This window comes from Schistocerca serialis, chromosome 4 (assembly GCF_023864345.2).
Source record: "Schistocerca serialis cubense isolate TAMUIC-IGC-003099 chromosome 4, iqSchSeri2.2, whole genome shotgun sequence".
NCBI lineage: Eukaryota > Metazoa > Arthropoda > Insecta > Orthoptera > Acrididae > Schistocerca > Schistocerca serialis.
Genome location: NC_064641.1, coordinates 686,903,405 through 686,930,261, shown reverse-complemented (window position 1 = coordinate 686,930,261; position 26,857 = coordinate 686,903,405). Strand labels below are relative to the sequence as shown.

Genomic DNA, 26,857 nt, shown 5'->3' with positions numbered 1-26,857 from the left:
CTATGTTACCATATTATTGCAGGTCAAGTGGCTATAGTATCGACCATGGGTGGAACCAACGACCCTCGCCAGCGGCTAGGTCCAAAATAGCCTAGAATGTTTCGAAGCCCCCGATGAATTGGCTGAGGAGGCTCTTTGGTGGCCCTCACTCGAGGAAGCTCCAGGTCTTGGTCTTAAACTAAGTTGAAGAAATCTAATTCAGTCGAATGCAAAGTGAGAGGAAATCTCCCACTGCTGGTTAACCAATGGCTTGTGCCCCACCGCACTCTAAAGAAAAAGCTCGTGTTACTCTCTCTCTCTGTCTTTTTCTTTGGCCAATGAGGTCCTCTGTCTCGTCACTGTCCGGTGTCTCTTTCTGACTTAGAATTTGTTTATGTATGCCCATCTTTTTAGAGATGAATGCGGGACTCAGCTGTTCAATACAGTTGTTGTTGTTGTTGTTGTGGTCTTCAGTGCCGGCCGCGGTGGTCTAGTGGTTCTAGGCGCTCAGTCCGGAACCGCGCGACTGCTACGGTCGCAGGTTCGAATCCTGCCTCGGGCATGGATGTGTGTGATGTCCTTAGGTTAGTTAGGTTTAAGTAGTTCTAAGTTCTAGGGGACTGATGGCCACAGATGTTAAGTCCCATAGTGCTCAGAGCCATTTGAACCATTTTGGTCTTCAGTCCTGAGACTGGTTTGTTGCAGCTCTCCATGCTACTCTATCCTGTGCAAGCTTCTTCATCTCCCAGTACTTACTACAACCTACATCCTTTTGAATCTGCTTAGTGTATTCATCTCTTGGTCTTCCTCTACGATTTTTATCCTCCACGCTGCCCTCCAATACTAAATTGGTAATCCCTTGATGCCTCAGAACATGTCCTACCAACCGATCCCTTCTTCTAGTCAAGTTGTGGCACAAACTTCTCTTTTCCCCAATCCTATTCAATACCTCCTCATTAGTTATACGATCTACCCATCTAATCTTCAGCATTCTTCTGTAGCACCACATTTCGAAAGCTTCAACACAGTATGCCAAATTAAACAACTTCCAGCCGTCTAGTTTCCAACCTTATTTTATTTTACAGCCAGTTTCAGCGTTTTACTACGCCATCTTCAGGCCCCCGACCGACGTTTATGAAGAGTCTACCTCGGTTGTGATCAAAACAGGGACCAGAAATACTGGTATCACTAGATTTTTGCTATAGCGATCACTTCAACCATCATCTGGAGTCGGCGGATGATGAATTTGTTTATGTTAGCCAGTAGCGGCATGTTTCACACCAAATAAACTTTGTTTTTTTCTGCAGAGCGTTTAGTAGTTTCCCACAATTTCAAAGGCCAGGACCGAGCGCCTCCAATCCATCACTGACATGTTTATCTTTAGTTTTCTGTGCGTTTCTGGAGAAAAATGCATTCCAGCTAAAGAAGACGTGTTCTCACTCCATTTCACTGACCGTAAAACGTTTCCACCAGGCGTTTCTTTATGAGAGATGCTGTTTACGTTTCTATACAATCGCCCGAATTCCTCCGGCGCTTCTGCACGGCGACAGCCTATGTCCGGGGCCAGTGACCCCTCGGACCACCCTGGGCGGCATTTCCAAGAACTTGCTCCAGAGTGCAACTTTTTTACAGCTTCGGCCGATGCACATCCCTGCTTATCACCTCGCAGAGTTTTCAACATTTCCCAATGCTGCATTACATGCAGCTATGAATTTGATGTTAAAGAACAGCAAGACTACTTAGTTATCTAATGACAATCACTTGTACTGTGGTATGTCAGTTTGTGGGCGTAAATTAAGTATTCTGATAAAATTGGACTCCGAAAAACTCTCCTGTCAGATTATATACAGATAGGCCCAGCTAGAGTGACTGACTCTCCTGTATTTCCCAGGATCTTGAAGATTTTATGTTGGGCAGCGAGGACGAAGCTAAAACGCCACCAGAACAGAAAACAAAGTATATGTGTACATATCTTACGAAGTGGGAAGCTTTATGTTCCTCGATTGGACCAGCACGGTCAAATGCTTATAAAGCAAACTGCTCAAGCTGCAAACGTGAGTTTAGCTTCGCACATGGCGGTAAGAACGATTATGTACAGCACATGAATACTTCAGATACTAAATTATTACTATGTATTCTAAAAAAATGTATCTTACTTTTCAGTGCATTGTAATTAGTAATTGGCAATTTTCTCAGTTAACTTCTTATATTTGCTTGTAGGTCACAAAAGCAAATTGACTGATGTCACTACTTCATTATACAATATGTAGATGTTGAAGTGTTAGTATTGAAAATATATAGTCATTTTTCCTGCTCTGCCAAACTAAGAGAAAAGTTAAAATCATATTTTTTGAATTTGTTGATGTTAAATGGGCTGAAATCCTGCGACATGTAAATACTAGGTGATTATCTCACACCTGCTGTAGAAAGGCTTTTAAAAAATTGGGAGCCTGTAAAAAGCTGTTTTAAAAGCATAGATGATTCTGACTGTCCTAAAGTTTTGAAAAAGTATTTTTGCAGTGAAAATACAGAAGAAGACACAATTGTTCAGGCTGATATTAGTTTCTGTGTGAATACTGGAAATGTTCACGTTCAAAAAGCAAACTATTTGGAGAATTCCGATCTTAGTATTATGGAATCTCATGAAACTGTACAGTTACTAGTTAGTAAAGACAGACAGAGAAATGGAGACAGATTTTTTTTGGTAGTGGTACTCATAAATTGTTAGCCACTGCTCTTGATTCAGATTTGAAACCAGCTAGTGAGAACAACTTCATTGAATTCTATGATTCAAAAAATGGCTCTGAGCACTATGGGACTCAACTTCTGAGGTCATTAGTTCCCTAGAACTTAGAACTAGTTAAACCTAACTAACCTAAGGACATCACACACATCCAAGGCCGAAGCAGACCGTAACGGTCTCGCGGTTCCAGACTGCAGCGCCTAGAACCGCACGGCCACTTCGGCCGGCGAATTCTTACTTAGTTAGCAAATTTGATGATAGTTTAAACTGTTTAATCCCACAGTGTCTAAAAAGGAAATTAACATTCAATGATATGCATGAAGTTGTGGAAAGTGTCATGCTGGATTGTGTGAATGAAGATGATTTATATGAGGAATTTTGTAGTTCTAATGATGCAATTCAATGTGCTGTCTCTTTAGAGGGTAGCGTTTCCCAGAAATGGATAAAAGTATAAACAACTTTGAAATCAAATAATGTGAATTCTGAAAACTTGGGTAAGCTGGTAGAGTATTTAAATTTGCTAAAAATGATATAAAACTACTGACTGAGACAAAATCTGTTACAAAATTTGTGTAGGTATTTGCGATGTGTAATTAAACAGTTATCATTTACAAATACTGTTTTAATTTTTGGTGCAATTTCACCTTGCTTTAAATTTCCCTTATTTTTTGTCAAGGATATATCTTCCTTATTTTCTTTCAAAAGAGTTGGTCATCCTGGGCCCGGCGATGTTCTCTCTCATGTGAGCTGAAATCCAGTATTGCGTTCAGATTCATTAGTGAAGGGCCATCAAGGCGGAAGCCCGGTTTACACGAGTGACTTTTTGGTAAAAAGTGAATACTTACGACGGGTGTGCATCATGCGGTTGCCTGTGAATCAGCCAGAACCCCGGTGTCTAACGGGTCAGTGATGTCAATGATCAGTTGACTGTCCCCAGATCGAAGTTCTAAAATCCAGAGAACGCTGCAGACTGCACACGTACAGAAACGGGTCGACTGTGGCGTCGTCTGTTAGCGTAGGAAGTTAAAGTATTCTCGTCGGGCTCATTACTATTGCACTGATGAATTTTCTGCTTTTGTGTCTTCTTAATCTTTATTTCGTTATTTTCTGTGTTTTAGTGACCCATTGCCATTGTTGCACTAAGCTCTGATATTTTTTATACAAGTATTCTTTCACAAATGAGATCAAATATCTAAAGGCAAAAAGGTATTTAGGGTTTTGCAATAGCCGGACAAAGAAAAGACTGGGGCAGAATGGGAGAGTCATGGACGTCGGGTAATGGCGGACACACATGTCTGGCTACGCCAGAGAAGGATGGAAGATACACTCCTGGAAACTGAAATAAGAACACCGTGAATTCATTGTCCCAGGAAGGGGAAACTTTATTGACACATTCCTGGGGTCAGATACATCACATGATCACACTGCCAGAACCACAGGCACATAGACACAGGCAACAGAGCATGCACAATGGCGGCACGAGTACAGTGTATATCCACCTTTCGCAGCAATGCAGGCTGCTGTTCTCCCATGGAGACGATCGTAGAGATGCTGGATGTAGTCCTGTGGAACGGCTTGCCATGCCATTTCCACCTGGCGCCTCAGTTGGACCAGCGTTCGTGCTGGACGTGCAGACCGCGTGAGACGACACTTCATCCAGTCCCAAACATGCTCAATGGGGGACAGATCCGGAGATCTTGCTGGCCAGGGTAGTTGACTTACACCTTCTAGAGCACGTTGGGTGGCACGGGATACATGCGGACGTGCATTGTCCTGTTGGAACAGCAAGTTCCCTTGCCGGTCTAGGAATGGTAGAACGATGGGTTCGATGACGGTTTGGATGTACCGTGCACTATTCAGTGTCCCCTCGACGATCACCAGTGGTGTACGGCCAGTGTAGGAGATCGCTCCCCACACCATGATGCCGGGTGTTGGCCCTGTGTGCCTCGGTCGTATGCAGTCCTGATTGTGGCGCTCACCTGCACGGCGCCAAACACGCATACGACCATCATTGGCACCAAGGCAGAAGCGACTCTCATCGCTGAAGACGACACGTCTCCATTCGTCCCTCCATTCACGCCTGTCGCGACACCACTGGAGGCGGGCTGCACGATGTTGGGGAGTGAGCGGAAGACGGCCTAACGGTGTGCGGGACCGTAGCCCAGCTTCATGGAGACGGTTGCGAATGGTTCTCGCCGATACCCCAGGAGCAACAGTGTCCCTAATTTGCTGGGAAGTGGCGGTGCGGTCCCCTACGGCACTGCGTAGGATCCTACGGTCTTGGCGTGCATCCGTGCGTCGCTGCGGTCCGGTCCCAGGTCGACGGGCACGTGCACCTTCCGCCGACCACTGGCGACAACATCGATGTACTGTGGAGACCTCACGCCCCACGTGTTGAGCAATTCGGCGGTACGTCCACCCGGCCTCCCGCATGCCCACTATACGCCCCCGCTCAAAGTCCGTCAACTGCACATACGGTTCACGTCCACGCTGTCGCGGCATGCTACCAGTGTTAAAGACTGCGATGGAGCTCCGTATGCCACGGCAAACTGGCTGACACTGACGGCGGCGGTGCACAAATGCTGCGCAGCTAGTGCCATTCGACGGCCAACACCGCGGTTCCTGGTGTGTCCGCTGTGCCGTGCGTGTGATCATTGCTTGTACAGCCCTCTCGCAGTGTCCGGAGCAAGTATGGTGGGTCTGACACACCGGTGTCAATGTGTTCTTTTTTCCATTTCCAGGAGTGTATTTCCAATGGCGCAATTGTGAGTCGAGCCTGAACGCAGTGCTGAACGAACAGTTGCATACTGATGTAAGTAGGCTGTTTATGTTTTCTCTATGTAAGTAGGCTGTTTAGGTTTTTTTATGGTAACGCCACCTCTGTATGAAAATCACTGGCTGTGCTGTGTGCAGTCTGTGGCTGCTTTGCATTGTTGTAATACTCGCCATTGTAGTGTTAGGCAGCTGGCTGTGAACAGCGCGTAGCGTTGCTCAGTTGGAGGTGAGCCGCCAGCAGTGGTGGATGTGGGGAGAGAGATGGCGGAGATTTGTAATTTGTCATGAACTGCTATATTCATATATGATGATATCAAGGTAAATACATTGTTTGTTCTCTATTAATAACTTTCATTTGCTAACTATCCCTATCAGTAGTTAGTGCCTTCCATAGTTTGAATCTTTTATTTAGCTGGCAGTAGTGGCGCTCGCTGTATTGCAGTAGCTTGAGCAGCGAAGATTTTTGTGAGGTAAGTGATTTGTGAAAGGTATAGTTTAATGTTAGTCAGGGCCATTCTTTTGTAGGGAATTTTGAAAGTCAGATTGCGTTGCGCTAACAAAATATTGTGTGTCAGTTTAAGCACAGTCATGTATAAATTGTTCAAAAGGGGACGTTTCATATGTCGACCCTTAGCCGAGGATACCTCACTGGAATCTTCTGATTTTTTCTTGTAGTTTGTGTAATTAGTGTAGCTATTGTTTATTGATAGCGCGTAATCATAGAGAGAATTTCCTTTGTAGTTGTAGTTTTTCATTGTTGTACAGTAAAACAGTTGTGGCATGCATGTAGATTTGCAGCAAGTTTTTCGCAGCTGCGCTTGCAATTAACTAAATATTATTTTCAGTGCTATGTTAATGTGTTCTCTTATTTTTGCTCTTCAAATTGTGCTTTTCTGTGTTGTCGTGTGAAATATTGTGACAATAATGGCGTGTGAAAAACGTAATACTAGGCTCCAAAGTAAACTGAGAAGTGACAGTGAAGACGAAAGCAGTGTGATACGCCGCAGAGTAATGAATTAACAGACATTCAAAGTAGTAATTTGGTAACTGTTCATAGGGAAATGGAGCAGGCGGCAAACAATGGCGTGGACAGTGAAACAATTAGTGAAGAGGGACGCATTATCGATCGATTGGTCGGCAACAGCTTGCCTCAGGAATCGGGAATGACAGGACACAATTTTGCAAATACTGTAGACTCAGGTTTTGGGTTCTCACCGTTTTCTCAAATGAGTCAAGACGCATTTTCTGCTTGTCAAAATGTGAATGTTGCCGGTGCAACTTCACTGCCGAAAAGCACTGAGGAACATGTTTCAGACACCAGTGCATTGTTATTACAATTAATGCAACAAATGGGACAAAAGCTTGAAAAGTTAGACACAATGGAACAACACCAGAGACAAACACAGCAACAGTTAGACACAGTGGGACAAGATCTCAAAAAGTTAGACACAGTGGAACAAAATCTCAAAAAGTTAGACACTACACTTGAACAAACACGTGAAGATTTAACCACTGAGTTACATAACATCGAATCGAAATGTCAAAAGGTCTGTAATGACGTAAAAACACAAATTTGTGAGCATTTCCAACCTATTTTTTCGCGTCATGAAAATGTATTACAGAATCACAAAGCAGCCATAAAAGAACTGCAAACTATTGTTCATGAAAATCATGAGACCTTGCAAGCTAAAATCGACTCAGTTGCATCTACCGATTCGGTTACGCAACTTGCAAGAACTCAGGAAAACTTAAAGGACACAGTAGATACCCTGAAAATTGGTTCAGAAAGACACATGGAGGAAATAAGTACACTATCGGAGAAAGTAGCCGAACTTTCAGATCAGGTCACTAACTTATCTACAAAGGTAGATGATGATCTGAATGACACAAGACCCGTAGCCTTCACTGACACAGAAGAGTATGAACAAATAAGAAAATTCAAACAAAATCAAAATCAAATCAATACACAGTACAAAAGAGAAATCCGGGAAGTACAAGATCAGTTGACGCAGGTAATACAAGAATTACGTATTTCAGAGGACACTCGTGCTCCAATACGGGAAGAGGGACATAGAAATACGGAACAAACACAAAATAATAACACAGGACACTTCGGAAATTATGAAAGAAATTGGCAAGGCGCATTGGATTTTGAGGTGGAACCGCCGAAACGAAGTAACAATGACCGACATGCGACTCGCCGACATGACGATTTTGACTATAAGCTGTTCATTACTACACGTAAATTCAAAACATTTAAGAATTCTGGCAACGACATTCATCCACAAGCATGGCTCCATCAATTCTCTCATTGTTTTCCTCCCAACTGGTCGTTAGAACACAGATTAGAATTTATGTGTGGCTACTTAGAGAATGAACCAGCTGTAAGAATGCGATCGGTCATTCACGATTGCCACAGTGAAGGAGAATTTTACCATGCCTTCCTCTCAGCATATTGGTCTCAAGCCACACAAGACCGAGTAAAACATGGCATCATAATGATGAAACATTTCGAACAATCTGAATTTTCCAGTCTTGTGAAATATTTTGAAGACATGTTGCATAAGAATCAGTATCTTTCAAACCCATACAGCCCCTCAGAACTCATCCGCATTTGCTTACTCAAATTGCCTGATCATTTACGGCATATTATTTTAGCAGGACGTTGCAAAGACGACATTGAAGCTTTTCAGGGACTCCTACAAGAACTGGAAATTGACACTGACAATCGCGGAACGCGAAAACAGGAACACAACAATCACTACAGGTCACATCTGTCACAATTCCGTGACGACAGAAACAATAACTGGACACGACAGGTCTATTCTTACAACGCAAATCGTGACCAAAATAGACACCACCCATACGACAACCGTTGGCAGAGTAGTAATAATTACAGGGAAAGATCACCTCTCCGCGGTAGTGACTATCACAGAGACAATCAGAGAAACAGACAATATGGGAACCAAAATAATTATTATTACGGGAGACAGAATAACTTTAGACGCAACGGTCCAGCGCGCAGTTGCGATTCAGGGAGAAATTCTCCACCACTTAACCGACAAGAAAGAAACTACAGGAACTACCGACATGACGACAGACGATGTGATCGTAACGACAGACCTGAATTGCATCAGAACTGGCGGGATTCAAACAGGGCAGGGCCTTCTCGTCAGAGTGAATTTGTAGAAGTCCTGTCTCCTAATCCCAATAACGGCGCGCGCCAACAAAGAGACAGAAAATGACTCGCACAGCAGGCAGCCGCGTGCCCCGGCTGGCTCAGAGAAAAATAACATAGACGCTAACCTTGAGAAAAATTCCAGTATTCTTTACCGACGTATACCGCATGACAATTGCATTCAAGTTCAAACTCTGATTACTATGAAGAGTAAAGGATTTTACCACATTTCACATGTAAAACCGTTTATTGAAAGATAATCTGCTTTTTAACTTTGTCTTTGCCATATAACTTTTCACTTTACATTACTAGTATGCTGTGTCAGACTTAAGAAACTGTTAACATACAACAATGTTTGAAGTTAAATATCCAGTCAAGAACCAAGAGAACTTATTTAAACAGAAATTACGAATGCATTGTTATTGTGAATAGACGACACAGTGTTATTGTGTGTGTGCATTCTTGCTTATTTGCTGCGCGATTACGTAACGACTATAAGGCTCACATACTTAGAACATTTACCAGTACTGCTAATGAGATTTTAATGCAACATTTTGGTTTATTTGAAAATACATTCTGAATTTAAAGTGCTTTCTAAGAGATACCAGATGACACAGAGGTTAGTTTATGTGACAGCTACACGATTTTATCACGATGCTACTAATGAGTGACAATTTACAATGTTGCTTTTGCGGTGTATCTGTTTTATATCTGCACAGTTTTCTGAATTCTTCTGGAAAGTAAAACATGTTTTAATAGTAACTTTTGTGGTATAGCTACAATGAGACAGCCTTTTCTGTAGCACAACAATACGTTACAGCACAGTAATTTCTTCATCACAACAATAAGCGTAATAACTAAGATATCTATACGCAAAGCATTTCACTTTTGTTTATCATGAGGTAAGTACATTGTCTTCTGCAGAACTTAGCTTTCGGAGGACGATAACTACGACACTTCCACAGAGATTATCTTACAGCAAGACGCATATTTAGCGCTACAGGACACGTATTTGAGTGATTAATTTTGTACTTAAAACATTTATTTTTAAAGATTTATGAATTACAAAGAAAGTTTTCCGTGATACATTTCATTCCATTGCTGTAATCTGTAACACCTGAGGGTATAATTACAATAATCCTCAGGGGGGTACATGCTTACTTTGTGTACCATGTGTGTGGCAACCACAAGGAACCCTAGCTAATATGGTATTTGCTTGTACAACTTTACACATCGGTACCATATTTCTCTAACACACAAATTGCACAGCTATCTGATAATGTAACTTAGAGATAAACAATTTTTTTTTACTACATCAGTGACAGATGTTTACGTAATTACACAGTTGGATAACTTCACACTTACGAAATTGTATTTTTGTCTGTACTTCGTGAATTGTTCATATTTTTTCGGAACCATTGTGATACTATGAGAGCTTTGAATGATATATTTGGTAAGGGAGCATGATTATAAGTACGTTTGAGGTAGATGACACTATTGGAATGAGCAGAGAATTTTTTTTAGGTTTTGAAATTATTGGAGGAAGCTACGACGATTTTGAGAATTGACTGAGATGAGATGTTATGATATTATTACGATGACGATGTGTACTATGCTGTTGAGATATGTTTATGACCAATAAGATGAGGCTACCGTATATGAGGAATAAGAAGTATGTTGGAAACCAAGAAGCGTACTTTAAGGGTTATGAAATGTGTGTAAATGCGTGACTGTATCACAATGCTGACGAATATTTTATTTGGACACTTATATTTATAGAATTTTCTTTCTACACATTTGCAACGCTAATTCTTGACCTGTGAAATATTTTTATGTGAGACTGTCACTGTAGCGGAGACTGGTGTCGTAAATATTTCCGTAAGAAAGTTGAGTGGCCACCTGCACGTAATGCGTCGTGGGCTCGCAGCTGTGTCAAACACCTGGAGAACAAGCCATTAGGGTGTGCCTTTCCGGAGGCACAGGTAGAAAAAAAAAAAAAAAAGGCAGGCCTTTATCCTCGCCATTGACATTCCTTTAGAGAAAGTATTGCAAATGCGACACCCTCATTACTTCCATTAACCTTGCTATTGACATTCCTTTGTGGAAAGCATCGCAAATATTACACGCTCATTACCTGAAAACATATGATTACTCGTACTTTGTGCTAATTACTGCAATGCTTGTGAATTGATGGGAAATATTCGTACATCTTCACACCTGATTATGACAAGTGTCTTTCTATGAGAGTTGAGAGCTACTGACTTACGAAATGCCACATGACTATTGAATGATATTTTTATGCTTTGGTTTGCGTAATTGCTTATTTCATTTGATATCTGGTGTATGGCTGTGTTGCAGCGTTGCTTTTATAAAATAAAATGCATTTGTTAATGTGAACACTTTCTGTCAACAGATTTATTAAATAATTATTTTCTGATCCACATTCTTCGAAAAAGGAGCTTTTGGAATGGAAAGAACAATAAGAAGGGACTAGTAACAGTAACTGGACACATAATTTTCTTTTCAAGTACTTGGTAATATTTTTTTTATAATAAGTTGTTGTGGTGCACCACTTTAATTACATAGACATTAAGACGTGAATATACATTTCCCTTATCTGCATTGTTGTTTTTACTGTAATATTTTTTCTGCTTGAGCTATGTCATGTTTAGGTATACGGGTAAGTTACTGCTGTTTGCCAGGCATAGTGCTACTGAATTTTAAATTGTGTTACTCTGTTAAGCTAGTTTTACTACTGACTTATTTTTCTTGTTACTGTACATTGGCTCATATTAGTTGTAATGTTGCATTGCTTGGTAATTTATATTTACTGTAGCTTGCTTTGCAATTTTCCATTTTTTTGCATTGCTGTTTGTGTTAATTTGTTATGTGCTGCTGCATTGCCTCGTCCCTTAGTTTAGTATCTGAGCTCAGTAGATTTAAGTTAGCTTAAGAGGAGACTATATAAGAAACTAACTATTATAAATTTATAAGAAATGCATTGAGAAGCTATCAGAAAATGGTCTGGCAAAATAAAAAGGATACTGTACAGTGAAGAAAAACTATTATTGACAGAGGATGTGAACAGAATACAGAAAGCAGGGAGAAAAACTATTTTTGACAGAGGATGTGAACAAAATACAGAAGGCAGGCTTAGATAGGACTTTTGGGAATAATGATGAATGAAGGGAGATCTCCAAGAAGCAAAGAAAGTTTTGTTTGCAAAATACTGCAATGAAACAAACCCTGTCCTTTCCTTTTGTGTTATCCCACTATGTGTTTGGGTACCCTTGTGTATATATGTTCTTCCTGTCTTTATATGTTTACCTCATAAGACTTATGTTGTAGAATTTTTCTAATAATATGTTATTTTCTTTGTAAAGATGTTTAGACATTATTTATTCTGTTTTAATGCTCATGTGTGAAGTCGATGTTTCAATAATTATTCTGATCTTTTATGTATGTACTTATGTCATAATTCCTGTAACACTGATGTATATGTTTATTTCTATTCTTTTGTAAAGCCCCTATTACTACAAATGTTATCTGTATTATTATGTTCTTTAATGATGTATTTTGTACCTTTGTAATTGTATTTTCATGTTGTAAATTTATAAAATTGTAATTGACACCAGTTCATCTTATTATTAACTTGTAAGTTACATTTCACTGCACACGTTTCTGTTGGTCATAGTATATGGACAATATGTGAGAAGTAGGGACTGTTAGTGTTTGCACGTGTGTTAATAATTCAGCAAGGGACTGGATAACAGCATTGCTGGTTCTAAGGACAATTCCAAAAACTTTGTGAGTGCACAAGTGGTGGTTTATGGACTTGCTATATTCTCCGCAAGACTCTTCGATGGTGAATGTGCACCTGCACAATCGCAACAGATGGCTGCTGGCCATCTCTACAAGGACTACAGTGGGTCTGCATCTTTGATGGCCCACCATTACCATTATCTCTACAAGGACTACAGTGGGTCTGCATCTTTGATGGCCCACCATTACCATTATCTCTACAAGGACTACAGTGGGTCTGCACCTCTGGTGGCCCACCAATACCGTAATCTCTACCAGGACTACAGTGGGTCTGCTCTGTGATGACCTACCTACCAATATTCTTCCAAACTTCGAATGACTCTGCTGTGGGTTTGCTCTGTTGTGACCCAATACTTGTCTGCATGTCGAGAGTCAGCACTGTCTTTCCGTTGGAAGGACAACACTACTTCTTCAAGACTGCATGGAAATCCACTACTTCCGTGTGCATTTTCTTCTACTGCTCAGACTTTGAGAAAAACACTATATTTTACCGTAATGAATGATCAGGACTGTCTTTATGGACTGTGACAAAATTTTAGCTTTTGACCAACGTTGTATCAATAAGTGTGTGCATTTGATATCTTTGTTATTGTAATTATGAAAATTTTTTTCAAATCTGTATTGGGCACTGCCCAAACCAATTTGTAAAATTTTTTGTGGGGAGCATGGGGGCTATGTAAGTAGGCTGTTTATGTTTTCTCTATGTAAGTAGGCTGTTTATGTTTTCTCTATGTAAGTAGGCTGTTTATGTTTTCTCTATGTAAGTAGCCTGTTTAGGTTTTTTTATGGTAACGCCACCTCTGTATGAAAATCACTGGCTGTGCTGTGTGCAGTCTGTGGCTGCTTTGCATTGTTGTAATACTCGCCATTGTAGTGTTAGGCAGCTGGCTGTGAACAGCGCCTAGCGTTGCGCAGTTGGAGGTGAGCCGCCAGCAGTGGTGGATGTGGGGAGAGAGATGGCGGAGATTTGTAATTTGTCATGAACTGCTATATTTATATATGATGATATCAAGGTAAATACATTGTTTGTTCTCTATTAATATCTTTCATTTGCTAACTATCCCTATCAGTAGTTAGTGCCTTCCATAGTTTGAATCTTTTATTTAGCTGGCAGTAGTGGCGCTCGCTGTATTGCAGTGGCTTGAGCAGCGAAGATTTTTGTGAGGTAAGTGATTTGTGAAAGGTATAGTTTAATGTTAGTCAGGGCCATTCTTTTGTAGGGAATTTTGAAAGTCAGATTGCGTTGCGCTAACAAAATATTGTGTGTCAGTTTAAGCACAGTCATGTATAATTGTTCAAAAGGGGACGTTTCACTGAAACTGCGCTCCCTATACTAGGTACGTTTACTTCAAACTTTTGCAACAGTTTCAAGTAAAGTACGAGTAAATTTGAAAAGGTGTTTAATATTTTAGGTATAAGATAGAAACGAGGCATGTGTTTTTTAGAATTGACGTCTAATTAAGCAGCGTTTTTACATACTCAGAGTGCGCAGTGTGCGATTCTAACTTCAAATAAAAACACTGTTTTGCATTATCGTAAGTATTGGGTAATGCCGGACGTTTTGAGTAGGGCAATTCCGACCGTTCGTAATTGCCCCTACACAGTTACTCACATCTGTTTCACATGCCACGAAATTACCAAAGAAAGATGGAGACAAAACACAAATTAGACGATTTATAGAGAGCCATTAAGGATGTCAGCAACGAAACATGTTCACTAGGAGTAGTAGCTGATACTTACTCTGTCCCAAAAAGTTCTATACACGACTATCTCACGACAGAAGTTGTACAAGAGTCAAAACCTGGACATAAGGCTGTATTTCACGAAGAACAAGAAAGGGAATTAAAAGAACATATCTTAAAATATAGTAAACTGTTTTATGGTTTAACTATAGAGATGGTGCGCAAAATAGCTTCCAGATTTGCTGAAATAAATAGTTTGAAGCGTAATTTTCACAAAACATCCCAAATGGCAGGAAAAGACTGGTTCTACGGATTTAAAAGAAATGCATCCTAATATTTCGCTACGGAAACCTGAGTCCACTTCCATCAATAGAATTACAGCTTTTAATGGCGCGGAAGTCAAAATGTTCTTCAAAAACTTGCAAGTCTTGCAAACAAAATGGCACTTTGATGCCAATCGTATTTACAGTGTTGAGACATACATATCTAATGTACAAAGAAATTCAAGAAGTTACCACCAAAGAGCCAGAAACAAGCGGGAGTGGCAACAGGTGGTGAAAGAGGCATTACAACAACAGACGTTGCGCTTTTAGTTCTTCAGGAAAGTATGTTTCTCCGTTTTCTATTTTTAAAAGGAAGCGAATGAATGCTTAGTTATTACGTGGAGGTAATGCTAATATGACAGCAGCAGTTAGCGATTCGGGTTGGATCAACGAGAACCTATTCATAGATTGGCTACACCGCTTCATCTCCTGCTCTAATCCAACTGATGCAGCACCAGTTCTACTTATTTTACACAATCTTGGAAGTGACATTAGTCTTGCCTACTGTCTGCTTTGTCGCCAGACTGAAATAATATTGTGACTTCTGAAATATTGTTATCCCTTCTAACGCATTCGTAACATCGTATGCAAAAACTTGACCTGGCATGTTTTGGACTTCTCCAGACTTCACACAACAGAGAATGCGATTTGTACATGGCTTCAAATGTACGCCGACGAATTACCCCAGTTAGCCGGTAAAATCATGGCGAAGGTCTTCTGGGAATCTAAAGAGATTATTCTGTTTGATGTCCTTCTTCATGGTGCATCGATCAACTCTAAAGTGTATTGTACTGCCCTCAGGAAATTGAAGAACTTCAGCCTGTTCATCACCACAAAAATGCGGACATCTCTTCTCCATGACAGCTCAGTGTCTCACACGAGTGCCGACCGCGGTGACCGAGCGGTTCTTGGCGCTTCAGTCTGGAACCGCGCGACTGCTACGGTCGCAGGTTCGAATCCTGCCTCGGGCATTGATGTGTGTGATGTCCTTAGGTTAGTTAGGTTTAAGTAGTTCCAAGTTCTAGGGGACTGATGACCTCCGATGTTAAGTCCCATAGTGCTCAGAGCCATTTGAACCATCTCACACGAGTTGCGCACCCGAGAGGAGCTCACATACTTCGTTGGACTGTTCTTCCTCATCCACCCTGCAATCCCGGTCTCGCACCTCAACCAGCAGAGTGGCCGTCATATTTACCGGAGAGTATGTTGAAAAATAGGGTTATGTAGCCAAAAGAGTGGGGAACAATAAGATGCACTCGAATCCAACTGCTTCCAGAAAAAAAAATGTTACATTAATTATTGAACGCGCCAAGTATATACGAGTAGTTTTCATTTTGACATTTTTGTGGTGATTTTCGTTTTTGTGATGTTTTTAGCTTTTCTTTCCTCTCATCAACCAGATTCAATCAGTATACACCGTCTGATAAAAGGACTGAAGGAGCCAGAATACATGATCGGATGCCAATGTAGCGTCGTACATGTACACATCATCGGCAAATTTGTAAGTTATTAGAGTTGCGGTTCTCCGTGTTTTTCGAATTACTGTTGTTACGAGGCCTGGAAGGATCGGCAACTGCTAAGGTTAACTGCTAACGTACAACATAGGCTCTTCTGTAAATTTAAAAATCGTTGTATGTAGTAAAAGTGAAGATATCTATCGGAAGTAATCATCACAGTACATGTTGCACCTCATAGAAAATGTTGTGCCATTATGACGTGGGCCTATAAGGTTCGAATAATTTGCACTGAAGATGGTCACACAGCGACCGAAATCGATCCGTAAAATAAAGTATTTCACTATTTACGACCGATGCTGCCATTTATTCACGATATATGGATATACACTGAAGAGCCAAAGAACTGGTACACCTGCCTAATATCGTAGGGCCTCCGTGAGTACGTAGAAGTGCAGCAACACGACGTGGCATGTAGTGTTGGAGGGAATTGACACCATGAATCCTGCAGGGCTGTCCATAAATCTGTAAGAGTAGGAGGGGGTGGAGATCTCTTTTGAACAGCACATTGCAAGACACCCCAGATATGCTCAATAATATTCATGTCTGGGGAGTTTGGTGGCCAGTGGAAGTGTCTAAACTCAGAAGAGTGTTACTGGAGCCACTCTGTACCAGTTCTGGACGTATGGGGTGTCGCATTGTCCTGCTGGAATTGCCCAAATCCGTCGGAATGCAAAATGGACATGAATGGATGCAGGTGATCAAACAGGATGCTTATTTACGTGTCACCTGTCAGAGTCGTGTCTAGACGTATCAGGAGTCCCATATCACTCCAACTGCACACGCCCTTCACCATTACAGAGCTTCCACCAGCTTGAACAGTCCTCTGCTAACATGCCGCGTCCATGAATTCATGAGGTTGTCTCCACACCCGTACATGTTCATCCGCTCGATACAATTTGAAACGAGGCTCGTTCAACCAGGCAACATGTTTCCAGTCATCAAAAGTCCAATGTCGGTGTTGGCGGGCCCAGGTGAAGTGTAAAGCTCTGTGTCATGCAGTCATCAAGGGTACAGGACTGGGCCTTCGGCTCCTAAAGCCCTTATCGATGATGTTTCGTAGAATAGTTTGCACGCTGATGCTTGTTAATGGCCTAGCATAGAAATATGCAGCAATATGCGGAAGGGATGTACATTTGTCACGTTGAATGATTCTCTTCAGTCGTCGTTGGTCCCGTTCTTCCAGGATCTTTTCCCGGAAGCAGCGATGTGGGAGATTTGATGTTTTACCATATCCTGATACGGTACATCGTGAAATGGTCGAACGGGAAAATCTCCATTTCATCGCTACCTTGGTGATGCTGTGTCCCATCGCTCGTGCGCCGACTAAAACACCACTTTCCAACTGCTTAAATCTTGATAATCTGCCACTGTAGCAGCAGTAACCTATCTAACAACTGCACCAGACAGTTGTTGTCTTATGTAGGCGTTGCCAACCACAGCGCCGTATTCTGCCTGTTTACATATCTCTGTATTTGATTCAGTGTGCGATTTGTGCTTTTACCAGTAGGGGGGGGATGTCTTAGGGGGTTAGTATGATTACGTATGTTACTAGCTTGGACCGTGGCGTTACCCATGGTTAAACAGTTATTTATAAATAGATGTTAATGCCGAAACTCACTATTCACGCGTATGCACTATCAGAAAAGCTATCCCTTGTTATATCTTTAAAAGTACATTATTGGTAAAGTTTATTTACAGAATCATCTAGATACAGGTATACGATGGGAATTCAAAAAGTAAAGCACATTTGTGAAATGCTGTACTTATTCTGATGATAGAAAACTGAAACATGCGTTATTTTTCTATGTAACCTCCCTAGATTTCAATGCAGTTTTCCCGACGTTTTATGAGTTTTTTTTTCATCAGAAAATACGTTTTTCGGTAGCATCTGTAACCAATTTTGCACCGCAGCAATGACGTCTTCATCACTTTCTAATCTTCTTCCCTGTAGTGCTTCCGTTAAGGGTCCAAACATGTGAAAATCACTTGGAGCCAGGTCTGTACTGTATGGTGGATGTTCCAGCACCTCGAATCTCAACTCCTTTATTGCGTCGGCTGTCTGTTTGGCAGAATGTGGGCGACCGTTATCTTGCTGCAGGATGACACCTCTTCACAGTTTTCTACGACGTTTGGATCTGATTGCAGGTTTTAGTTTCGTACGCAACACATCACATCCACGATAAAATACAGACCTAGCTCTAAAGCCTCGTTTACGCTGGGGCGACGTCCTGCAACGTTGTGGCATGCTACGGAAATGTGGCGTGCGTCGTCTTGTAGCATGCTACAACAGGCAACATCTGGTGGCGTATGTTGCATGCGGCAGGTTAATTTATACCAAAGCAACAGAATTTGTGCCACACGTGTGTCGGTCTTGCAGTATAAAGGATGATAAAGTATCGCAGCGGCGGCCTACTTGGTACTTGCACGTGCAGCTAACAACGGAAATGAAAACCAAAGGAAAATAAAACGATGGTGGAAGAGAAGAGTATTTAAAGAAGGTCCACGAAATAGTATCCTAGGAATTAGAAGCAGACGATGGTGCGTTATTTAGTAATGTGTGCTTTCGTCCCAGGCGCGTTAGTCCGTGCCATACCGTTGCCAAAAGGTGGTCTAACGGTGAATGTTCGCACAGGTACCGGGCCGGTCACCACCCTGTGTCAGGGCCCGGGGTGGGACTTTCAGCCACCAGCTCACCCAACTCTGCGGTACTACTGCTGCGGTATGACTGCCACACAACTTCCCTCGCAAGCTAGCAAGTAAACGGATTACGACGCACCTTAGACGAAAGCAACAACGAAAACATGAGAATGATGATTTGGTTCTAAATGTTTTGAAATGCTTAACTACTACAGAACACTTTTTCAAAATTAATAAGCAAACATATTAATAGTATTAATAGTAAGACTGTATTAAAAACTTTCAGTGTTCGTCTCCACAAATATAAATTATATGTAAAGTTTTACTCCAATGCTTGGGAAATAAACATCCCAGGTTGGGATGCATAAACTAAAGCCAGAGGAGGGGATGGTCTGAGGCAGAGGGGGGGAAATCCCCCCATCCCCCCCCTGCAAATCGCACACTGATTTGAACACGCATGACCATACCAGTTTCTTTCGCGCTTCAGTGTATAAGGGGCGTGAATAGCGTCAGGTGTTGAGTGATCGCTGTCAAGAACACTGAAATGTCGTGTGCTCGTGCGAGACGGCGTTATTAGCGCATGGAAGAGTTTAATATGGACTTCATTTTAGGTCTCCATTTGGATGGCTAGTAGAATCGCGCAACGTCCTAATTTGTAGAGCATGCGGATGCGACGTTAAGCTGGACTCCATAGGAACGTGAATGCGGAAATACTCGCCATCAGCGTTCCGCTCGACCACGTCCGACCACCACGAAGGAGAAATGCTGTACTGTGCAGCAAGTACATCTTAACACCTTAACATCTTTGCCTGCTGTTCGGTAACAAATAATGGACTCCCTGCAACCGTTTTCATCATATCATTTCATTGGTCAGAGTCTAGTAGTAGTCGGACTAGGGAAGTATTGTCCCATATGTAGACTGTCGCCATTAATACTGCAACACAAACGGCTGCATTTGGAGTGGTACCACGATTGTGAAGCACGGACTGCTGATGAACGGCTTCACATTGTGTTCAACGATGAATCGCGGTTCTGCAGTACTCCGGATGAGTATGGCGGCAACCAGGAGAGAGATCCAGTTCTGCCGGTTTTTTGGTGAGGCACAGCGGCTTTACTCCTGGTGTCATGGCATAGAGAGCCACCGGGTATGACTTCATGTCACGACTGGTAGAGATTGAGAAAATGCGATGGTACAATGGTTTATCACATGCATGCTGAGCCCTTACGTGTTTCCTCTCATGTGAAAGTATAGTGGTGCAATTTTTCAGTGGGACAATGTGCGTACATTCATGGTAGGTGTCTCTGTGACCTGTTTGCGTGATTTTGAGTCATTCACGCAGCCGAAAGATCCCTAGGTTTCTCCCTGGCAGAAAAAGTGTGGGACCAGGTCGATCGTCAACGCCGTACCATTGCTAGTATCCAAGATATTAAGGAACAGTTACAAAAGAAGTGGGACAGATTGCTCCAGAAGAGGATAGAACTGCTATAAGACACTCTTTCCAGCCGCATCATTGCAAGGATCCAGGCCCTCTGTCATATTGATAAGTGGACTCATGCTGCCGATATGTTTCTAAATTTGTCTTGGCTTCGTAATCACTTAAATAACGTAACATATATTCCGAATGGGTGAAGTTTCATCTAGTTTCCTCCTCCTCTTCTGGGTGTTTCAATTATTTTGTCAGGTAGTGTATTATACACATGATTTGCATGCAAGCAGAACTGTCAGTGTATGAGGGTCACCAAATTTTATTTTGAGCCTCTCAATCAACCAGAAAACTGGACCTCACGGTCATTCGAAATTGTACAAATAGTAATTTGAGTCGAAAGACACTTCGTATTTCTGACGTAGGGCATGGCTGACGCCATAAGAATGTCACAAACCACTATCACCTCAGCTGAAAGTTGGCAGTTCTGATGAGTTTTCAGTGAGTTACAAGCAGAGTGATTGAAATAACAGTTTAAGATGATTCTGTACTAACAAATGGTATGGTGGCAACACTGATAAGCCATGTTGAAGTGGAGCGGATTTTTTTTTGTGCTGAATGATGATAAACAAACATTGTTTGTTTTTGTGTCGTTCCACATCACGTCAGACATTTGTTTTTGTATGTTGATTATACCTGCAGCTCTGGAAAAAGCAAATTATTTCGACAGGATTTGTGGATTTTAGAGTGTACTGATGGGGGCTCGTCTTTTATGTTAAAAAATGTAGCATAAGCAGATGTCGTGCTGCTGATGCTTACTTATGTAAGACCTCTCCAATTCCATACCATGAAATTTAGAAATGATTATTGTGGCAGCTTCGTATTACAGTATTACACATATCATATACTCTCGAAGACAGATCGTAATCATGTATCTGCGGTAATATTACAAGAACAGAAATTCTAGGATCGATACAGTAAACTAAAATGAGGCAAAGCAGCCAATCACCTATTGCTGACAGACGTGTGGTGCACAGCCATAATTAACAGTACAAAGACTTAAGTCGTTCTTGAGCTACTACTCTTAGTCTGCTGTATGTACACACCTTCACAAGCACGTAGGTAAAGTTGCCACAGCTGTAGATGGTTGCGTTACCGTATCCATTATAATATTTCTTTGCTCTCAAAGGCTTTTACCATTGATCAGAAGAGACAAGATACATGACTGTACTTGGTAGCAATTTTGGGTCAATTCTAGTGTCCGATACCACCCGTCGGCTTTGACCAATGACGTAATGTGTGATGTTATTTTGTTTGTGTCGCAGATTGCTGTCGATGAACATTAAATGATTTCTCTGGATTTCCGCGATACGCGTGTATATTAAAATACGATGTAGGCTGTTTTGTTTTCATCTCGTAATTTGTTTGCGGCAGCTTTTGTTAATGAAAGTAGTCGTGATTTATAAGTAGTCGTGATTTATAAGGTCTTGATTTTTGACGCTGTTCGTTATGGATGCGTCTTTTTATGCTACTGTATTGTGCCAGTGCTACATTTTTGGTTTCTCTGAAAGGAGGTTTTTCTGTCGTTTTAATATTTTCTGTTTACAATGGTGGGCCGAGGGGTATTGCTGTGTCTTTCACGACTACTTTCATTTTTTTTTACTATTTTAAAATTTTGTGTCTGGTTGAGGGCGGGTAGTAGGGAAGAACTGATTTGGGTGGTACCTCGTTCGTGCCTGGCAGTTTGTGTTTGCTATAATTTTTTTAGTTAGTTGTTCTGGATTTTGCTTCTTTCGTTACAGTTTCACCTTCTAACATTATTATTTCTTGTTACGTCCTTATTTCGTTCTTGTCAGCCTCGATTTTTGACTGCTTTGGAAGTTCATTTGCGGTAAGTTTCTTTTTATGTAGCCACTTTTTGTTTTGTTTTTTGTTTTCGATGTTTCTGCTACACTTCTCTTACATTTACTGTCACTCCTGGTGTATCAATTTTACTGCAGCTGGTGCGACCTTCGTGTAGTATAGTTACCAGTTGCACGGTTTGGTCATTTTTGCGTTTTATTTCTTTCCGTGTACAGTAATGTGTGTAAAGATTTTAATTTTTTGAAAGTCTCGTCGAATTCTGTAGTTCACTGACAAGATCACTTTTTAGGTACGTTTCTGATATGTTATAAAATTTTTTTGCAACAGACAGTAATATTGGAATCGGTAACTAGAAATGACCTCCTACACAGGTTGCTTCTAGTTACCGATTCCAACTATTCGAGCGTTTATTATTTAGATCGTTTTTGCAGTACATGTGGAAAATACAAATATGCACTCGTAATTACTCTCGTGTTCTTATTTATTTCAGTCATCTTCAACTCATTTAAATGAAATTCGCGCGTAAATAATAATCGCGTTAAAGTATTATTTTATGGCATGCTACGTTCGTTTGTTTAAGAGTATGATCCGTTACATTCATAGATTGTCCATTGCAGCATCTTTGTCGTACGTCTGATGTCATTCGTCAAAGCCGACGGGTAGTATCTGACACTAGAATTTATCCGCAATTTTAATTCCTTTGCTGTCTTTTGTCTGTACTCTGTCCAGACTTCTCTTGCTTCTGATTATAAAACTTTTTAAAAGTTCTGAAAACTAGAAATTCAACCGACTTTTTAAATGTGTGCTTCTGTGCCCTTCTGGATACTCATATTTTGTAGGCAGTAAGTAATTGATTTCGTGTTTGTCAGATATCCAGATATTGCATTCATAATATTGAAATATACTGCTTTTTAAAAATATTGGTGCCATCCATAATGCTAATCAATTCAGCAGGTATAACGACGTCATGAATATGAATGGGGGGGGGGGGGAGAGAGAGAGAGAGAGAGAGAGAGAGAGAGAGAGAGAGAGAGAGAGAGGAGATAATGTAGTATAATTTTCAGATACAAAATGATTTAAGGTTCATGTCATTCTCTTGAGTGGAAACAAGATGCTATTGTTTTATTTTAAAGTTGATGTTTAATTGTTTGTATATGAAATTAATGTAATGCTTCAGTGTTAGGAAATTATAAAGGCTTATTATTGTAGACCAAAAATAAACAACAAATACTTTAATCGAACTTATATATTTATTCTACATACAAAAATGAACCATTACGTTTCTTAATATGTTACATGATAATGTTTGTATATGACAGCTTCATTTTAAAGTGTGCATTGCTAAAATACTAGATACATTACCTTATTCAACAAAAAAGAAATGAGGAATAAAAGGACAGAGAATATTCCTTAACTGCTAATTCCGGGGTAAACTAATACTAACAACTCTAGGTACAGTTATGGATGTCCAATAAGATTGGTAATGGAATCACCAAGATTGTTGCATCCAGGAATCTAGCTTCTGTCAATCACACTCGGAAACTCCCAGAAATGAGTAACAACTTTGTTGTTTATTGTATAGTCCCACAACTGAAAAGGATACAAACAGTAACCACTCGCTCTGATGTTCTTCTGAGCAGTCAAGCCATTAGCTTTCACATCTGTACTATCCTTCATTTCAAGTTAGACATCTGAGTATATGACTAGCTCTGGTTTAACGAATATAAAATTACATAAATTGCTCAGTTAGATGTCACAGATAATAAATTTGCACACAAAAATTGAATTTCATTGTTGTATTCTTAAACTAAACTTCTTTTGTGGACGGTAAACCGCCAAAAATTCAATATGTGGCATAGCAACATGTGCATCCCATGATCCTTAAATAGAGAAATTTATTTGAAGTAATGCGAAATTTGACTACATATGTAGCTGTTCCAGAAAAAAATTCTATTTAGATCTTTCAAGGCAACTGAGGTCAAGTCACAAAAAGGTTGAAACTAATTATTATTTTCTCATGTAAATATATGGCCACAACATGTGGCATAGCAACATGTGCATCCCACGATCCTTAAACAGAGAAATTTGTTCGAAGTAATGCGAAATTTGTCTACATATGTAGCTGTTCCAGAAAAAAAATTCTATTTAGATCTTTCAAGGAAACTGAGGTCAAGTCACAAAAAGGTTAAAACTAATTATTATTTTCTCATGTAACAGCAAAAGTCGAACAAAGGATACAATTATGTAATTGTTTACGCTGACTACAAGTGGGGAAAAGATACCAATTACAAATAGACATTTTTAATGGCTGGAGTTGATTTGCGACGTACTTTTTCTGTAATTTGAACTGGAGGTTCTGAAATTGCTGTAAGAGATTTCCTCGTTGGTCGAAACTTGTCCATGGCACGAGTGTAAGAGCCTGTACAGATACGCTCCCACGAAGAACTGCGGGTACCATTGGTGTTGCTGATACACTTGTTATTTCTGTTGTTGTTTGTATCATGGTCTACACAGAAAGCTGATGTTCTTTCTAAGCTGTCTCCATTCCTGGAGACTCCACCAGCTGATTTCTTGCTGACTTCCTGATCAGATACTCCACTGTTTGACTGAAGACGATCATAATCTGCTGGCACAGTTATCAAGGTCTGATCACCTGTCTTGGAAACAATAGATGACTGTTGCTCTTCAGGTGACGTGGTTTTCTCACCCTGCTCCTGCAAATAGAAATGTTAAATTCGTAAGACATGTCAGATTCTACTTAATTTAAAATTTCATCATTGCAGCAAACGAAGGCATCGCTTGCTGGGGCACAGTGACCGTTGTAATTAATATTCAGATGAAAAAGCGACAGGTTGCACACAGTTCAGTTTGTTATTACTGGTTTCGCAGATACTAGCTTTGTCAGATAGTTATTGCCTTGAGGGCAACACGTTAAATGTTATAGCACCGTTTGGTACCATGATCAAATAAAAGTTCATGTTTGATTGTAGTTCTGAGAGGAAAAACAAAGTGAGTTGCTCAAATAGGAACTGTTGTTAATGCTACATGGATGGTGATGTGTCTTTTTATCAATTATAATGTTTACGCAAAATGTTTAGTTTGCCATTAAATAGTAAAACATTCACGAAAAAAGAAAGACAGTCAAGATCAAACTCTGACTCTGGGAAAGGCAAATGGAGACTAAAAAACCACTGCTTTATAAACTATATCAATAAATGCCTGATTCCTTAAAGCCTCAAACTCCCATGTATACAACATCTTCAAACGACAAATCACTTTACAAATGAATTAATGTTAAATTAAAAATGAATTAATGTTGACGTTAAACATTTACGCGAGAAAAAGTTTAGAAAAGGTTTGGAATTAATTTTAAAGTTCGATGGAACTGCGAAGTGCTCTCATTATCAAAGACTGGATGAGTGTAGTCTGGTTAATTTGCGCACTGTTTCAAGTAAAAACCAGTTTTTCACTCAACTCAATGTTCATGACGTCATAGCCCCTGAACTAGGGACGTTAAATCCTAATCTTCCTCTCTTCTCCTGAACTGTGTGCAGTACAGTAATATAATTTTGCATGTGCATTCAATGGTACATGTGGATATTGGCAACAAAATGTGCTGGAGTACAGTTAGTAGTAAAGAAGTACAGTGTTTACTTGGAACCAAAGATTATAATGTGCCTCTTAGTAAATTGATACTGCAATTGCTAGCGTGTACTATAGTTTTATCTGTGACAAGGCATTGTCTTTGACTGTACCTTTGACTGTTTGGCCTAGTTACATCTGTCAGTGTGTTACTAGCTGTCGACGTGGGCTTGCTTCTTGAGGAAAATTATCGTACACGGTTATTACTATGAAAAATTACTTACGTACTATAGGGGGCTTAAAAGAGCAAATTACTTTTGTTCAAATTATGGTATAAAATTCCTGACATTTATGCCAATAAGTGAAATTTTACTTAACCTTCCCTGTAAATCTCTAATCGTTTGATTTATTTTTAGGCTAAGCTTGATAATGGTCATTAACAGAAATTAGTACCGAATTGTGCAAAATAAATGACAGCTGAAGGTTTCACCATGTGTTTTAACAACTATTTGGCGGCTGAATGTCCCCAGCAGCAGACATACATAAATAAATTAAAAAATCATGCCAGATGGTGAAGTTCTACGGCATGCACAACGAAACTGTAGTAAACGATAAACTATTTTATGCATAAAGTTGGTGCAAGTCGCTAAGTGCTCTCTTTCTCAGATACTGGATTTACGCACTCTCTGCCTCAGGCTATACGTATACACATTTTCTAACTGTAATACTTGTTTTATTGTCTTAAATCTTTAACATAAGATTATACCTGTTAATGAGTAGGTAGTGATAGCAATTTAAATTTTTAAATTCTATTAATAAGCATATGAAATTCCGAAAATCAAATTTTTGATGCCCCTGGAAGTTGCCAGATAGGCAACCTGCAACTGAGGTTGGGTTCCGAGAATGATGGATCTCGTTTGCTGTTTCGTAATAGAGATGCGAAACGTATATTGAATAGTTTCGGATGCTATTTAGCACGTAGAAACAAAATAGTGACCAAAAAATAAATTAAACAGGCGGTATGTTCTACATCTATATCTAGAGTTATACTCCGCAAGCCACCCAACGGTGTGAGGCGGAGGGCACTTTACGTGCCACTGTCATTACATCCCTTTCCTGTTCCAGTCGCGTATGGTTCGCGGGAAGAACGACTGCCGGAAAGCCTCCGTGCGCGCTCGAATCTCTCTAATTTTACATTCGTCATCTCCTCGGGAGGTATAAGTAGGGGGAAGCAATATATTCGATACCTCATCCACAATCGCACCCTCTCGAAAACTGGACAGCAAGCTTCACCGCGATGCAGAGCGCCTCTCTTGCAGAGTTTGCTAAACG

At 40.5% G+C, this 26,857-nt stretch overlaps 1 protein-coding gene across 1 annotated transcript in view; it reads right to left on the bottom strand.

Annotated features, from left to right (window-relative positions):
* Window positions 1-23,173: 23,173 nt before the first annotated feature.
* LOC126474695 (serine/threonine-protein kinase par-1-like) overlaps window positions 23,174-26,857 on the bottom strand; it is a 486,927-nt gene continuing 483,243 nt past the window's right edge. Inside the window, exon 11 of the mRNA XM_050102173.1 lies at window positions 23,174-24,657. Within this exon, the coding sequence (XP_049958130.1) occupies window positions 24,229-24,657 (429 nt within the window). The 3' untranslated portion in view covers window positions 23,174-24,228. The remainder of the gene's footprint in view (window positions 24,658-26,857) is intronic.